General features: G+C 50.2%; 1 protein-coding gene across 23 annotated transcripts in view; it reads right to left on the bottom strand.

The window, feature by feature from the left end:
* Positions 1 to 17,809, bottom strand: part of LOC146861026 (putative methyltransferase DDB_G0268948) — a 710,132-nt gene that overhangs the window by 536,827 nt on the left and 155,496 nt on the right. For 3 of the 23 annotated variants that reach the window (XM_085645009.1, XM_085645010.1, XM_085645011.1), the window contains exon 1: positions 3,082 to 3,823. The exons of 19 other annotated variants lie outside the window; for them this stretch is intronic. Coding sequence is in view for 2 of the 4 variants with exons in the window: in XM_085645010.1 (XP_085501136.1) it covers positions 3,082 to 3,084 (3 nt within the window). In the remaining 2 variants the exon portion in view is untranslated. Of the gene's footprint in view, positions 1 to 3,081; positions 3,825 to 17,809 lie in introns of those variants that run through there. One more of the 23 variants, XM_085645008.1, reaches the window with a different exon arrangement.

Below are 17,809 nucleotides of genomic sequence, written 5' to 3'. Positions count from 1 at the left end.
CATCATGACCTGCTCCTAACGGAGGAGGAGGACCTAAGATGGGGCATCCCGCAACTCGAGACAACGATAGTAAGTAAATGGACTGAGGCTGCCCTGCATCTTAAGGGGTTCTGCCTGGCCAACCAACTGAGGGCGGCAAATGGTAGGACACCCTCTGATAGGGCGAGGTGCAAAACCTTTGAAAATGGCACTAGGTCTAGCACTATAGACTATATTTTGGTCCATCTTGGGATGTGGCATGGCCTTGAGGATATGATGGTAAAACCTCGAATCGAAAGTGACCATAACCCATTAGTAGCCTATTTTAGATCAGGAATGGGAGAAAGAATAGAAAAAGTAACTACTACGAAAGGTTTGCCTACTCGGCTAACAAATGATGAACGCCACCTGAAGTGGGAAAATGTTTTACAACTACCCGACCTTTTGGACAATATAAAAAACAGTCTGGATGAGGTGTTGATACTAATGGGGATGGATTGTAATAAAAGCCAACCCTACCTAGTTGTAGAGAATATACACACTACATTTTTTGCTAAACTCAAAAATTATTTCTGTGAAACAACTTTAGTAAAACGGTCCTATAAAAAAAGCAAGTGAATTGGTTCAATAGTAATTGTAAACAAGCCCGGGAAGAACTAGGAACTGCGCTTAAACAAAAGGACTCAAATAAAATAAGGCAAGCACGGAGTATTTATAAGAGGGTACAATGGAACGCCAAAAAAGAGTGGGAGGAGAGCGAATGGCAAGATCTTAAGATAACATGTAGTGGAAAGAATCAAAATAAGTTTTGGGAGATTTTTAAGTGGAAAAGGGGGGAAGTTATAGAAAGTCCACATAATTGTGTTCCCCAAGACTCCTGGATAAAGTTTTTTAAATGCCAATATGCTAAAGACAGAGATGATAGCCCATTTGAACATGAACTCAGTTTCTATAGAGAGCCACCTTTTAGCAGTAAAGAGGTAGATAGAGCTCTTGATAGACAGAGATGGCGCCTTTACATTACCTATCTGGCCAATGCTATTGCCCAAGGCATGGCCATACCTCAATCTTGGAAAGGCGCCGAAATAGTCCCGATATACAAAAAAGGAGACAAGACTTTGGCTGGCAACTACAGGCCTATCAGCCTAATAGATGCCATACAAAAAATCATTGGACGGCTGGTCTTGGGCAAAATCCAGTCCTGGATGGAGGATGCTAATATTTTGAGCCCTCTACAGGCTGGCTTTCGTCCCAAGACCAGCACCATTGACCAGGTTTTTAGATTCCTAATATTATACTGGAGGACAGGGATATTGGACAAAGGCCTGCGGGCGGCATTTGATCTGGTCCCGCGTGGCAAATTGTGGCAGGTACTCAGGGAGCAGGGGATGGCACCGGAGTTGCTGGCACTTGTCATCCGCCTACATGAGGACAATTTCGCTCGGGTACGTTGGGGTAGACCGGTCACGGATTCCTTCCCCGTGGAGCGGGGTGTGCGGCAGGGTTGCGTCTTGGCACCTACTCTGTTCTCACTCTTCGTCAACGGGGTGGCCGAGTTCCTCTCCCGTGTCCCCACTGATGCCCCAGCTTTGGCAGAAGTTCGCGTCCCGGTCCTCATGTTCGCGGATGACACTCTGCTGATTTTGAAAACTCCGAGTGGACTCCAGCTTACCTTGCGGCGTTTCGAAGAGTTTTGCCTATTGCGTGGACTAGAAATCAATGTCGCAAAGACCAAGTTCATGGTGCTTAATGGTCCTAGACCCAACAAAATGTATAGGCCATTTAAAGGCGTAATTTTAATGAATGGATCCCCACTAGAGCAGGTAGATGCATTTACATATCTGGGAGTAACTCTGCAGAAAAATATGCATTGGAATAACCATATACATCTTTCATTATTGAAACTCCAACAACAGACTGGTATGTTAATGAAACGTTTTAAAACCTCGCAGTCTCAACCAATGGAGCCATTTTTAGAGATCTATACGATGAAGATTCGTAGCTCGGCTCTGTATGGGTCTGAGTTGTGGGGATATGGTAGAAATCCACAGCGTTTAAATACCATGGAAAAGGAGTTTATTCGGAAAGCTGTTGGCGTTCCCCAGAGCACTCCCTTGATACCTCTTTTTTGTGATCTTGGCTTAAAACCCTTGCAAGACGTAGCACATCTGCGTCCCTTGCTATACTGGTGTAGGGTATGGACAACTGATGAGCTTGGTCACTATGCAACGGGCTTAAAGGAAATTAAAGAAAAAGATACTTCCCATAAGATTGAATGGCTGAAATCAGTAAAATTATTATTATATCGCATGGGGCTGAGTGATCTATGGGACGACCCTTCTAATGCAGTTTTCCCCTCAAAAGACTCTTTGAAAATTTGATATTGGGAGATGATCGGCCTAGAATTATTTGCTAAGGGGTGCTCATCTACTCTAACCGGCAGATTCCTGGAATTTAAGGTTGATGTCAGACTGGAACCATATTGGGGCCTAATTGAAGTACCGTCTGATCGTAAATTCTTTTTCCAGTTTAGGATAGGCACACTCCTGGTGCGCTCATTTACATCCCATTGGGCAGCGGGGTCTGAAAATAGGTGTCCAAAGTGTTTGGACAAGACTGAATCTATGAGTCACTTTGTCCTTTTTTGCCCGTTATATACCATTCCACGCAAGAAATGGGTACTACCTGTTTGCCGATTGATGGGCATCCGAAGATATGAGGTAGCTATGAGAATTTTGTCTACTGACCCAAGCCCGACCATTACTATTGCAATGTCAAAATATATTAAGTGGGCTTGGGCAATTCGGTCTAAACTGATTAAATGCCAAAGTGATTCCTCACTAGGCAATTGACTGGATTGATATTTCATGTGGGCTGGTTTATCAATGTATCCTTGCGTACTGATAATTTTATTATATGCTATTTTACAACATGCATTTTTAAATGTAAATTTGTATTGGAATCATGTGTACATTGTTTTTATGTCACTTTTACAACTTAAGTGTTGAATAAAGTATTTTAATTGACTACTAATATAAGTATGGTTAAGGCTTGGTTTAATCTTGGTGAAATAAGTATTCGACAACATGACAAAAAACTTACCATGAGACACAAAATCCCACCAGTAGCATTCTCGCGCTGTGGGCTCCAAGGGTGTGCTATATAGCGCCAGTGAAATCAACAAGTGGCAGCAGGTGCAGGTGAAGGAGAGACACAAAATCCCACCAGCAGCAGTCCCGCACTGTCGGCCCCAAGGGTGTGCTATATAGCACCAGTGAATTCAACAAGTGGCAGCAGGTGCAGGTGAAGGAGAGGCCGCATCCGGACTCGACGACTCCAGTGACACGAGGTGCCAACAGTACCAGTCCCGCGCCTCCGGTCCCAAAGGTGCACTATATAGTGCTTGTGAAATCAAAAGTGGCGGCAGGTGTAGGTGAAGGAGAGGCCGTCTCTGACCTCGCAGACTCCTGGGTCATGAATTCCCACCAGTAGCAGTCCCATGCTGCGAGTCCCAAGAGGGGCACTATATAGTGCTCGTGAACTCAACAAGTGGCTGCAGGTGCGGGTGAAGGAGAGGTCACCTCTGACCTCGCAGTCTCCTGGGACACTAAGTCTCACCAGTAGCAGTCCTGCACTGCGGGTCCCAAAGGTGCGCTATATAGCGCTGGTGAAATCAGCAAGTTGTGGCGGGTGAAGGAGAGGCCGCCTCCAACCTCACAGACTCCTGGGACATGAAGTCCCACCAGTAGCAGTCCCACGCTGTGGGTCCCAAGAGGGGCACTATATAGCGCTGGTGAAATCAACAAGTTGTGGCGGGTGAAGGAGAGGCCGCCTCCAACCTCACAGACTCCTGGGACATGAAGTTCCACCAGTAGCAGTCCTACATTGCGAGTCCCAAAGGTGCGCTATATAGCAGTGGTGAAATCAACAAGTGGCGGCAGGTGCAGGTGCAGGTGAAGGAGAGGCTGCCTCTGGCCTCACCGACTCCTGGGACATGAAGACCCAAAAGTAGCAGTCCCACGCTGTGGGTCCCGAAGGTGCACTATATAGCGCTGGTGAAATCACTGTCAATTTCTGGCATAGAAGAGGACAGTTGTATAATGTGATGAGAATAGGCTGGATTCGAGCCTTGAACATACCTGTTCATACTTTCTGTTCTATAGTGACCGGTGGCTTATGATGGACCAGTTTAGCTAGTTTGGCTTTAAATGAGTGACAGCTAAGAGCTGAACTCTAACTCTTGCAATGTTGGTGGCCTCTTGGCGGAAGCCCTTATGATCAACGTGCCTTGCTATTTCAGTGTTCATATTCTGATTCAGCTTCGCCCTAGGAGGTTAGAGCAAGGCTTTCATGGCTGGTATTGCGGGTTGCGCAGTTAGGTCTGTTCACCACGGTTTTTGATTCTTTTTTCTTGCCTAGGCCATTTCCTATGAGGAGGGAATCAGAGATGGAAAGGTCTGGTATAAAACACCTGTTCTTGCAGTAGCGGACGGCATGGCTCACACGCGGGTTGGAGGGGACGGGCGAGTGGTCGCAAGGGAAGAGGGGGTCATGCGGGGGTTTTAAAAAAATATATTTTTATTTAAGTTACCATTCCCAGGTCCTGTGTCTCCACTGCTTGGTCTGCTCCTGCTGTAACCAGGCAGCCTCTCTCCCCTCCCCTAAGCCAATCACGTTGTGATTGGTCGGGATGGTGCCCAGCCAGGGGCCTATGGGGAGGCCTTTTTCTCCATGTAGGCTGCAGAAAAAGCAGAGTGTACATGACTTGTTTGGTTGGCCCTAGAGGGCCGACCAAGCATTCAGCGCACTCAGCAGTGGGCAAGCCACTTCTCCCCATCCCTAGAGCAGACCCGCCCACCTGCCTGCCCCCAACCAAACCCGTCTGCTTTCTCACAGTGCGAGAAGCAGAAATATAAAGTGGTAGTGTTAGAAAGGATAGACGGACCGGGAGGGTCGGCCGGGGTCAGGAGGAGAGGTCTCCGGGGAGAGCCGTCTCCAGCGATCGTACAGACAAGTAACTTCCCCCCCACAGACAGATACCACACACGGATAAGGTTCAGTGTTCTTTATAAGCACTTCTTAAGGTACGGTTGAATGGTACAAGGAGGTCTGGACCCAGGGGTCCCCTCGATTCAAGTCTCTCAAAGCAGGGTAAGGGGTAGCGGGACAGTCTGTCTACCAGTCAGGTAGTTAGGATGAGATGATGATTAGCTCACAATCCTCGAGCTTAGTTGGTGCGGGCCGCGGCAGCGCCAGCAGGTCCCGGAAAGATGGTCGATGTACGGTCCGCGGCAGCGCCAGCAGGTCCCGGTGAGGATGGTCGTTACAACGGGCCGCGGCAGCGCCAGCAGGTCCCGGAAAGATGGTCGATGTACGGTCCGCGGCAGCGCCAGCAGGTCCCGGTGAGGATGGTCGTTACAACGGGCCGCGGCAGCGCCAGCAGGTCCCGACGAGGATGGATGTTGTAGAAGGCCGCGGCAGCGCCAGCAGGCAGGACGATGGTTCACAAGAGCGGGCTACGGCAGCGCCAGTAGTCCGTCAAGGCTGAGTTCTCTCGGTGTCTCTCGACTCCAGGATACAACTGCCTTCCTGCTCCGGAGTTGCCCCAGTTATAGGGCAGGCGCTCTTTGATGTCCGGACCCTCGCACTTGGAGGTCGGAGGGCCCGGGATGAAGGTGTCCAGACACCCAGCAGGGGGTGGAGCCCGCGCCTGGGGGAGCTGGAGGCGATCGGCACCTGGCGGGGGAAGAGCTCTTGACACTTCGTCCTCCCATTGACCTGCCAAGTGGTCCGCTCACCTCCCGGGTGGATGGTGGTGCCGGGATGTCGGGGCCGGTCAGGCCCGGGGTTAGGGTCGGGGCGAGGCCACGCGGCCTCGTGGTGCAGGGCCCAAGATGGCGGCTTGAACCGGCCGGGGGAGCCGGTGGGGCTGGGCCCCGTGATGAGTAGAGGTCCGAGGGCAGAAGATCCGTCGGGAGACGGGGTACGGGTGCTTTTCGTGGGTTATGCCTGGTGGGCCGGAGCTCGGGCCCTGTCGTGCGGGGAGGGAGCAAGCCCTTCGTGTGGCCTGTCCAACATGCGTCCCCCCCAGCTGAAGGCGGGGAGAGTCACCCATCTCCTTGGGGACTCTCTTCGTCGAGGCGGAAAAAGCGGGACAGGCCATCCGCGTTGGCGTGGTCTTGGCCTGGTCGGTGCTCCACAGTGAAGTCCATTCCCTGCAGGGAAATGGACCAGCGCAAGAGTTTTGGGTTCTCCCCCCGCATCTGCATCAGCCACTGCAGGGGTCGATGGTCGGTTTGTACCCGGAAGTGGGTACCGAAGAGATAGGGCCGGAGCTTTTTGAGGGCCCACACCACTGCGAAGGCCTCCCTCTCGATGGTGCTCCAGCGCTGTTCTCGGGCCAGGAGGCGTCGACTGATGAAGGCCACCGGCTGGTCATGACCTTCGGGGTTTAACTGAGAAAGGACGGCTCCGATGCCGTGGTCGGAGGCGTCGGTCTGTACCATGAATTCCCGACTGTAATCGGGGGCCTGGAGCACAGGGGCGGTGCATAGAGCGGCCTTCAGCTTCTCGAAGGCCGCTTGACAATCGGGGGTCCAGTTACTCCGCTTCGGCTGGTTCTTGGACGTGAGACCTGTGAGGGGCCCCACGATGCTGCCGTAGTCCTTCACGAACCGCCGGTAGTAGCCGGTGAGCCCCAAGAAGGCTCGGACCTCGGTCTGGGTGACGGGGGGCTGCCAGGACTGAATGGCAGCAATCTTAAGTTGTAGCGGGGCCACCAGCCCGCTTCCCACTTGGTGCCCAAGGTAGGTCACAGACCCTTGGCCAATTTGGCACTTGCCGGCCTTAATTGTGAGGCCGGCCCGCTGGAGGGCCTGTAGGACCTCTTGGAGGTGACGGAGGTGGTCGGGCCAGTGGTGGCTGTATACAGCGATATCGTCCAGGTAGGCAGCGCTGAACTCTTCGAGCCCCGCCAAGACCTGGTTCACGAGGAGTTGAAACGTGGCGGGGGCATTCTTCATGCCGAAGGGCATGACCTTGAATTGGTAGTGGCCATCGGGGGTAGAGAAGGCTGACCGTTCCTGAGCCCTGGGTGTGAGGCCGATCTGCCAGTAGCCCGCTGTTAGGTCGAAGATACTGAGGTAGCGGGCGGCCCCCAGCCGGTCGATCAGCTCGTCTGCTCGGGGGATCGGATGAGCGTCGGTCCGGGTGACAGCGTTCAAGCCCCGGTAGTCGACGCAGAATCTCAGTTCAGGTGCGGTGCCGGGGGCAGCGGCTTTGGGGACCAATACAACCGGACTGGCCCAGGGACTGTCCGAGGGCTCGATGACCCCGATTGTGAGCATCTTGGCCACCTCCTCCTGTATGCAGGCCCGTACCCGATCTGGTACGCGGTAGGCCCGGTGTCGGACAGGGGGACTGTCCCCGGTGTCCACGTCGTGCAAACACCAAGGGGTGACCCCGGGGGTGAGGGAGAACAGGGTAGCGAACTGCAGCAGGAGGTTCCGGCAGCCCTGGCGTTGCTCCGAAGTGAGGGCGTCAGAGAGCCGGACCCCGTCCACGGAGCCGTCATTCTCCTGAGTCTTCAGAAGATCCGGGAGGGGTTCGGAGTCTTCCTCTGCCCCACTGTCCGTAGCCATCAGGAGGCTGAGTTCTGAGCGCACAAAGTGTGGTTTGAGTCGGTTGGTGTGGAGGACCCGAAGGGGGTTCCGGGAGGTCCCCAGGTCGATGAGGTAAGTGACGGGGCTTTTGCGCTCGACCACTTTGAAGGGCCCCGTCCACTTATCTTGCAAGGCACATGGTTCGGTGGGGGACATCACCCATACTTGTTGTCCAGGCTCGAACTCAACGGAGGAGGCATTGTGATCATACCACTTCTTCATGTCCTCCTGGCTGGCCTCGAGGTTCGCCTTGGCCATCTCTCTGAAGCGCCGGGTCTGACTGCGTAGGGCCAGGAGGTATTTGAAGACGTCTGGAGGGGTCTTTAGGGGGGCCATCTCCCAACCTTCTTTTACTAGGCTGAGGGGCCCTCGCACAGGGTGCCCGTACAGGAGTTCGAATGGGCTAAAACCGAGGGACTTCTGGGGAACTTCGCGGTAGGCGAAGAGGAGGCACGGGAGTAGTACATCCCACTGGCGACGGAGGGGCTCTTCCAATCCCCCAATCATCCCCTTGAGGGTGCGGTTAAAACGCTCCACTAGTCCGTTCCCTTGGGGGTGATAGGGGGTCGTGAATCTGTAGGTGACCCCGCATTGTTGCCAGAGGGACTTCATGTATTTGGATATAAAGTTCGTGCCTCGGTCGCTGACGACTTCTCGGGGGAAGCCTACCCGGGAGAAGATCCCCATTAGGGCCCGGCCAACCACCGGAGCTGTCACGGTCCGTAGGGGCACCGCCTCGGGGTAGCGGGTGGCATGGTCCACCAGTACTAAGATGAACCTGTGTCCTTGTGCCGTGCGGGGGTCCAGAGGCCCCACGATGTCTATCCCCACCCTCTCGAACGGGGTGGTGACCACAGGGAAGGGTTGCAGAGGGGCTTTCAGCTTCCGACCACTCTTCCCGCTGGCTTGGCATGTGGGGCAAGATCGGCAGTGGTTCAGGACGTCGTTCCTCATCTTCGGCCAGAAAAAGTGGGTCACTAGGCGGCTGTACGTTTTATCTTGGCCCAGGTGTCCAGCCAGGGGGACATCGTGGGCCAGGTTGAGCAGAAAGTCTCTGAAGCGGAGAGGTACCACCAGTACTCGACCGGCCCCCAGCTCGGCGATTCTTTGCTCGCTGTATAGCAGGTCGTTATCCCAGTAGACCCAGTGAGTTCCGGTGGAGTCCCCTGCGTTCTGGGCGCTGGCTTGTTGGCGGAGTCCCTCGAGGGAGGGACAGGTCTTTTGTTCCTGGCAGAACTGTGCTTGGGTGGGCCCCCCTCTTGACGCCACTGAGCCAGGTCAGGAAGGTCCTGGGGTTGCGCGTCCCCTTCGGCCGTCGGGTCTGGGAGGCTGGCCTCGTCGTTGTCTTCTACTGGGGCGACTGGGGGCGGAGGTGCTGGCCATTCTGGTTCTTCTGATCGAGGGACGGCACGGGCGGCCATGGACCGGGTGGTTATGCAGGCCCAGTCCGGGAGGCCCAGCATCCCCAGGTGCTCTCTTCTCTCAACGGTGGCCCACGGGGAACTCTCGAGGTCATTCCCCAGGAGGCAGTCCACGGGGGCATCGTCCCGGACCGTCACCTTCAACAGGCCGGAGACCCCTCCCCATTCGAATGGAACGCAGGCCATTTGACACATACTTTCAGAGTTGTCTGCCGAGCGGACGGGGCAGAGAATGTTCGGCAGGATCTGCTCGGGCTTCACCAGGTGACAGCGGACGGCCGTCACACTGGCGCCTGTGTCACGCAAGGCCTCGGCTCGCTGTCCATTAATGGTCACCCACTGACCGTATTTCCTGGTGTTAGCGGGTAGGGGAGCCCGCGGGACCATGTCTCTTCCCCCTAAGCACGCCAGGACCATGGCGGCCGGTTCCCACTCTTGCTGGGCCGGCTCATACTCCTCTGGTTCCTCCAATGATCGCTCTTCCCCCAGGGCGGCGGCAGCTACCTGGCGGGGCTTGGGTGTTTGGTTCTGCGGGCAGCTCGGGTCATTGGCGTAGTGGCCGACTCGCTGGCATCGGTGGCACGTGACGTTGGCTCGGACCCCAGGACGCCACGGGGGGTTGCCCCGACCGGCCGGAGCCGGGGTGCTGGCCACGGGTGTTGCGGGCAAGGCGTCTCTCCCTCGCCCCTGGCCCCCTCCTCCTCCCCGAGGACGGTGCTGGCCTTGGTTGTTTCTGTTCTGTTCGTGTGGCCCCCTCCGGCCCACTCGGGTGCTTTCCCATCGGTCAGCTTCGGCGGCGAGCTGCCGGGGGTCAGTCAGCTTACTGTCGAGGAGGTGCTGCCTGAGCTCGACGAAGCAGTTGTTCGACAGGTGCTCCCATACCATCAGGTTAAAGAGTTGTTCGTAGGTGGTGACCTGGCTCCCCTTTATCCAACCCTCGAAGGCACGGCTGAAATAGTTCACGTATTCTACCCAAGTTGTACCTGGGATCCGGGTGCAATCTCTGAACCTCTGGCGGTACATCTCGGGTGTGAGGCCGTAGCGGGTGAGGAGGGCAGCCTTCATGTGGTCGTAGGACGACATTTGGTGATCTGGGAGCTGCAGTAGGGCATCGCGCCCCTCGTTGATAAACCTCCCCCAGAGTCCGGCTCCCCAATCACTCCGGTCGATCCGGTGGGAGGTCATGGCGATCTCGTAGGCTTTAAACCACTGTTGTATGTCGTCTTCTCGGACATACTCGCGGACAACATCCTTGGGGATGTGGACTTTTTTCTCGATTGGCCCCGGGGTGTGTGGTCGCTCAGGCACCCCCAGTTCTTTATTCTGTTTCCGAAGTTCTATTTCCGCCAGTTTGCGCTCGTGCTCGAGCGTTATTTTTTTCTCCTCCAGCTCTCTCTGTCTCTGCTTCTCTTCTCGTTCATCTCGGAGCCGCATGTGCTCGAGGTTGAGTTTCTGTTCAGCTAACTTGAGTTCCCCATCCATCTTGAGTCGTGCCATTTCCAACTCGTGCAATCTGGTTCTTTCTCTTTCTCGGATCTCCTCCTGCGAGAGGCCCGTTCCCCGCTCCTCGGGAGCCGTGGCGTTCCCCTCTGGTGTGATGCTGCTTTGGTCGGAGGGTCCGGCGACCCCAGTTTCTGTCCACGACTCTAGGGCGTGCTTTAGATCATCTTTGGTACTCAGGCCGGTGGTAGCAATGCCAAGTTCTATGCAGAATTGTCTCAGTTCGCGGTGGTTGTATTCTTCTAATTTATCCATTTGGAATTTCTCGGTGGAGTTGCTATCTTTGGCTGACATCGTGTTGTTGTCGTGGGGTGAGCTACTCTCTGTACGATTACGCGTTGATTCGGATCGCGCCGCTGGCCACCAATGTTAGAAAGGATAGACGGACCGGGAGGGTCGGCCGGGGTCAGGAGGAGAGGTCTCCGGGGAGAGCCGTCTCCAGCGATCGTACAGACAAGTAACTTCCCCCCCACAGACAGATACCACACACGGATAAGGTTCAGTGTTCTTTATAAGCACTTCTTAAGGTACGGTTGAATGGTACAAGGAGGTCTGGACTCAGGGGTCCCCTCGATTCAAGTCTCTCAAAGCAGGGTAAGGGGTAGCGGGACAGTCTGTCTACCAGTCAGGTAGTTTGGATGAGATGATGATTAGCTCACAATCCTCGAGCTTAGTTGGTGCGGGCCGCGGCAGCGCCAGCAGGTCCCGGAAAGATGGTCGATGTACGGTCCGCGGCAGCGCCAGCAGGTCCCGGTGAGGATGGTCGTTACAACGGGCCGCGGCAGCGCCAGCAGGTCCCGGAAAGATGGTCGATGTACGGTCCGCGGCAGCGCCAGCAGGTCCCGGTGAGGATGGTCGTTACAACGGGCCGCGGCAGCGCCAGCAGGTCCCGACGAGGATGGATGTTGTAGAAGGCCGCGGCAGCGCCAGCAGGCAGGACGATGGTTCACAAGAGAGGGCTACGGCAGCGCCAGTAGTCCGTCAAGGCTGAGTTCTCTCGGTGTCTCTCGACTCCAGGATACAACTGCCTTCCTGCTCCGGAGTTGCCCCAGTTATAGGGCAGGCGCTCTTTGATGTCCGGACCCTCGCACTTGGAGGTCGGAGGGCCCGGGATGAAGGTGTCCAGACACCCAGCAGGGGGTGGAGCCCGCGCCTGGGGGAGCTGGAGGCGATCGGCACCTGGCGGGGGAAGAGCTCTTGACACTTCGTCCTCCCATTGACCTGCCAAGTGGTCCGCTCACCTCCCGGGTGGATGGTGGTGCCGGGATGTCGGGGCCGGTCAGGCCCGGGGTTAGGGTCGGGGCGAGGCCACGCGGCCTCGTGGTGCAGGGCCCAAGATGGCGGCTTGAACCGGCCGGGGGAGCCGGTGGGGCTGGGCCCCGTGATGAGTAGAGGTCCGAGGGCAGAAGATCCGTCGGGAGACGGGGTACGGGTGCTTTTCGTGGGTTATGCCTGGTGGGCCGGAGCTCGGGCCCTGTCGTGCGGGGAGGGAGCAAGCCCTTCGTGTGGCCTGTCCAACAGGTAGTTTTACCAATTTATGTTTCTGCTTCTCACACTGCAAGAAAGGAGTGGGGCGATGCTCCTCGACCCTGGTGAGGAGCCGCCCCTGTGTTCTTGGCAAATAAGGAAAGCAACATTCTGTTTATTCCACCGGGGTCCATCGTACTAACTCGCACCGACGTACTAACTCGCAAAGAGTGCAAATATAACCTGCCTCATCTGTAAACAGCTCACTCATGTTTGCTTTCATTAAATTATTCTATTTAGGAAATTCATATTTTTATAGACATTCTTTCTGGCAAAGCAGTGTGCTAATAACGCTGATTGCATCACAGACAATATGCTGATGACACAAAACTATATATGTTAGTCTTCTCTGCTCCAGAAATCCAATATCTCAAATACAGCTTGCACCCTATCCATTCTTGGAAGCCCAACACTTACCTAAACCTCAACTCCACTAAAACAGAATTCCAGATACTCACCAAGAACAAGGAACACCTAGCAATTGAAAGGAAGAGGTTCCTTCAAGTGTTTCACTTTATAGACCAGAATGGCAAATTTAAGAGGAGCTGCTCTTATGTGACTTCAGTCAGTGTTGCACATTGAGTGGGCAGGTACGCTGTAAGTAGCACCACTACTAGTTATTTAAAGCAGGACTGTGCCCTTGTGTAATATGTAACTGCTGCTCCTGTAAAGCACTCTGATGCCCTTGGGTTGACTTCCCACTATATGTATAAAAACGTGCTCTCAAGAACCAGAGCCCTCCATTTACCCCTTCAAGTTGTTGAGCTTTGTTTGACTGATGTGAATAGCAGTGACCCCGCCATCATCCCAAAACCTTGGAACTTAGACATCACACAGTAATATTAAGTTTGTTTGCTCTTGTGAGACAGTCTATTTTGGTGATATCAGAAGGGCTCTTTGTACAATAATTCAGCGTCCTGTAGCGCTTCTATGTGTCCGTATATACCGACTAGAAACATGCTACAAAACCGCAGTGTTTAGAGCGGTTCTGTTTGTATCAAGGGGGGGATGGTCCATATTATCTACCCTTCGAAGTCTGAGTGTCTCACTACACTAAGCACTTGCTAAAAATAGTGCATTTTTTTCCACTCCAGGTGGCTACAGTAAGAAAACAACACCCTATATTTGTATCAAAGAGGACCCCATTACATGTATGCAGGTTGAAATTACATCGCCTTTATATTGCACCCCCCCCTCTTGCGCAGTGCTCCATTGCTTTACAACTAGGATGCTGCTACTCTTGGCAGTATATCAAAATACAAGAGCAACCCATATTCCCCTGTGAACTGGGTATTAGTTAGTCATTTTGAGAAAAAGTTTATAATTTATTGCAAATATATGAATTTTTGCAACATACTCTTTCATGAGCCCAAAAAAGGAGTGATACCCCCTGGAGGTTTAAATTAATATGAACCTAATGGTTTACTTCTGTGACGTCTATTAATGCAGTAGCCCAAGGGTGTATAAGTTCATACTCACTTCAGCCGAAGTGAGAGACATTTATATTTTTGAAACAATTACTCACATAACACAACATATATTGGTAATGCTAACGCATTTAAAGAGAAGGTGACTTGTGTGAACCCAGTGAAGTGACCATAACCAACGCGTAATAAAACATAAGTGACTGTATTAAAGGACAGGTTATTGGAATGGACAGGATGTCTTTTTGATTCAGATTCAATGTAAGGACCAGAGAGTTGTTTCTTATATTTTCAAGACTATCCTTCGTAGTTGTCGACGACGTTTCTTCCACGGTATATGTATGGGGGTCTCTTCAGGATGGAGAATTCTGGGGACTGTAAGTAGGATATGGTGTTTATTTTGGGTTGTGAACGGGCTACTGAACAAGATGAGTGGGACGTGACTTACCTGCTGGGTCTGATGTTGGGGACTGCAACTACAGAAAGGTTCTTCAAGGGTAGTGCTCTTCAGCATCAAGTTTATTTTGCTTACTCCCAACAGGCCCCCCCATATTAATGGGAATATAGACCAACGCTTCACGTTTGCTTACATTGGTTTCTCTACTCCAAGAGCAATTTAAGGGTAAATGCTGAACGTCTTTTAATATACGCAAATTACGTATGTTTCAATCTTTTGATACTCATCAAAAAAAACCTGTGCATTGCATGGAGTGCACAACTTGCTACTTGATGTTACTGTGAGCTAATATCTAATAAAGTGCAAGTGCATTCTGCAGGCTCACAGAAGAATATCCATCCCACATTCTTTGCCTGGCAACAGTAGGGTAGACCCTTGTTCAGGCAGTGGGAAGTTCAATTGTGCCAAAGAGTTCTTCTGGGCATGGCACTGTGGTGGAGTGCAGTAGCATTCTTCAGAGCATAGCAGTGGCACGGTAGAGAGCAGCAGCACCCTTCAGGGCCTGGCAGTGGCAGGATAAGGTGTGCACCTGTAGCTTGTTCCACATCATGAGATAGCAAGTGAGTGACAATTTTCCTGACAGACCAACTTTGATTTTAGTATACAAAATATAGGTAGTATGATTAATGTGAGCTTTGAACATATAATCCTTTAAATGAAAGTATTTTTTGAATATTGTAGTCAGACTACACTTACGTTAATGGAGTGGTAACATTGGGCAAATATTTAGTTGCTTTTGGGCTTGAAAGTTGTAAAAAAATATGGCAACACTGGCCACCTGTACAAAGATTCCCGTTTGTGATTTTCTACTAGTGAATCTTTGCGATTTGCTATTAGAAAATTGCAAACAGCTACGTTCTACAGTGTCTTTAACCAGTGGGCCGCAATTGACCTACCTCATCAATATTTAGGAGGTAGGTCGCAATTTGCGACCCATTGGGAATCGCTAAAAAACACAGGGACAGGAGGCTACCATGTCTGTGATTGCTTCTAAAATAAAGCAACGTTTTTTTTAATGCAGCCCATTTTCCTTGATGGAAAATAGGATGCGTTTAAAAAAAAAAGTTTTCTTTCAATTCTATAAGGGTAGGTAGTGGGTTACCACCATTTTTTAAATGGCAGTAAAATGCAAACAAACCACATTTCAGTTGCAAAACATTTGTACATTTCACTGTGAATCGTTATTAGGATGGGACACTCTTAACATACCCCTTCCTGATACCGCATCGCTAACCCATTTTGTGATTCAGTAATAGGTTACTGAATCACAAAATAGTGGTTTGTACATAGAAAAATGCTTTTTTTTGTTGCAAATGGCCTGATTTGCAAAAAAAGCTACATGTGACCCCAAATTAAAAAATATTGCCAACAATTATGCAAATAATATTTTACATATAAAATTAATATATGAACTAAAACACACAATTATTTTTAAGAACTGTATCATTGAAACCATTATTAAAAACACAGATATTCTTGAAAACGGTATTACTTACCTAAAATATTGATATTTTTGTCAACAATATTTCTGAATCACAATATTTATGCCACAATATAAAAAAATCCATATTGTGTATCTGGATATTTATAATTCGATATTTTGTCCAAATACCAACTCCACACCATTCTTTTTCAACCAGTAACTTATGTACTAATAGGCTAGTTCACAGAATAAGAATTGATATAGGTCACAGAATGAGCTGCCTAATTCTTATTCATTAGCAGGTCACAAATTGCGACTCACTCTAATTGGCTGCATAGACTGCCATGGCGGCGTGCAATAGTCTGGGGTGGCGTAGTGAGCAAAAGAACAATGGATTTAAACCAGATCTCTTCACTGGAAGTGAATGTTTGATTCATTCAGCATTCCGTCAATCATCTCTTGTGACGGCCTGCAATAGTCATCACATTTCTATGCCGGTCTTTGCATTGATGCTTTATTAAAAAGAAAAGTTTTTAATTTAAAAACACTTTAGTGAGAGCAGGCAGTGGTCCTGTGGATCACTGCCTACTCTTCCTGCAGCTGCCACTTTGATTTTGAAAGGGGCAGTGACCTACAGAGAATCGGTGAATGGGTTTAGTAATTTCAAGAATACTTTTTAGTGGTCACAAACCCTTTGATTTAATTATTCGGAGGTTTACGGCCATTAAACTGTTTTTTACATCAGGCACACTTTGCGTATTGGTAAATAAATCCTAGCATGAAACATGACGAGTCACGATTGCAAACCTCTACAAATCAATTGTCATTTAGCACTCATCTTTCTCATATAACGATATCTAAAATAATCACTATGGGCCAGATGTATGAAGATAGCATTTTGTGATTCCCTATTAGCGAATCACAAGGATTTGCAATTAGGAAACCACAAAATGCAATGTATTAAGGTATATAGTACACCTTTTGCGATTCCTAGGGGTTCCCAAGTGACCTACCTCATGAATATTAATGAGGTAGGTCGCAATTTGCGACCCCCTAGGAATCACAAAAATCACAGGGGTGATGGCCTGCTGAGATCAGCAGACCACCATGTCCGTGATTACTTTTAAATAAACCAATCTTTTTTTTGTAAAGCAGCCCGTTTTGTTAAAGGAAAATGAGATGCTTTATAAAAGGATACAATGAAAAGTTTTCTTTTAATTGTTTAAGAGCAGGCAGTGGTCTGTGAGACCAGTGCCTGCTCTTAAAAATAGTTTTACAAACATTCACAAAGGAGAAGGGGCCCCTTGGGAGCCCCTTCCCATTTGGGAATGGGTTACCACCTACTTGAAGTAGGTGGTAAAATGTGAAAGTTTTGTGACCGCAATTGCTGTCACAAAGCATTCATACATACTGAAGCGATTCGGTATTAGGAAGGGGCGCCCTAAGCACACCCCTTCCTAATACCGGATTGCAAAATCGGGTTTGCTACATCGGAAAAGCAATTTTTGCGTTTGCAAACGGGCAGATTCTGCAAAAAGGCTTGATACATCTGGCTCTACGTGTTCTGAGTTAATGGGCGCACACCTCATCCAATGTGCCAGTGTGGCCAACCTGCATGCAGCCCACGATTCTTTGATTTTTTTCTAAAGATACATTTGAAAGTCCCCCTGAATTAAAAAAATCTACTGAATCACCAGATGTAATTGATTTCAAATTTGCATTTTATGAGGATTCTATCTGACACTGTATTTAATTGAGGAATATCTCACATTTTCTGCCTTTCTATTTGCTGGCTTTTATTTTTTTGAGGCTGTTTATTTTCAGTTCGTCCCTCTCAATCCTTTACACACTACCTTTACTTGCATTCTTCAATGAGTGTTCGTTTCTGTGAACAGGTTAGTACATTTTGTTCTTATCTTGTCACATTTGCTGTGCATTGAAAGCCAGAGAAAATGTCAGACTCAGTCTTTCGAGGTAGCTTGGTGTTTACTTTTCTTTCTCTGACTTGAAAGTGAGAAGATGTATGTGACAATTTTGCTGAACACTGAGGGTACGAAAGTTGTTTTTTTTTCTAGAACACAACAACATTTAATTGCACTGTGAAAGTATTTCAAAATATTTCAGAATTAGGAAAGCACAATGCAAAAGAACACATTTTTTGTTTATTCTGAAGTGTTTTGGATACAAATATTTTAATATGATGAAAATAAATCAATACACTGGGTGATGTCATTTCCACACATTATCGTTTGTGCACTGTATACTTTTATTGGTAAAACTGTGTGTCTGTGCAAATGTATTGGACACTTGAATTAAAAATGTGTTGTCTGAAAAGCCAGTGTGCTACTACAACATACATAGTCCAATCTATGTGATTCCACTACACTCTGCACTACTCCAGGTCACTGCACTCTACT

Source organism: Triturus cristatus, chromosome 3_1, assembly GCF_964204655.1.
Source record: "Triturus cristatus chromosome 3_1, aTriCri1.1, whole genome shotgun sequence".
In the NCBI taxonomy this organism is placed as follows: domain Eukaryota; kingdom Metazoa; phylum Chordata; class Amphibia; order Caudata; family Salamandridae; genus Triturus; species Triturus cristatus.
Note: the sequence above shows the minus strand (reverse complement) of the source record. Positions and strands in the feature narration are given on the sequence as shown.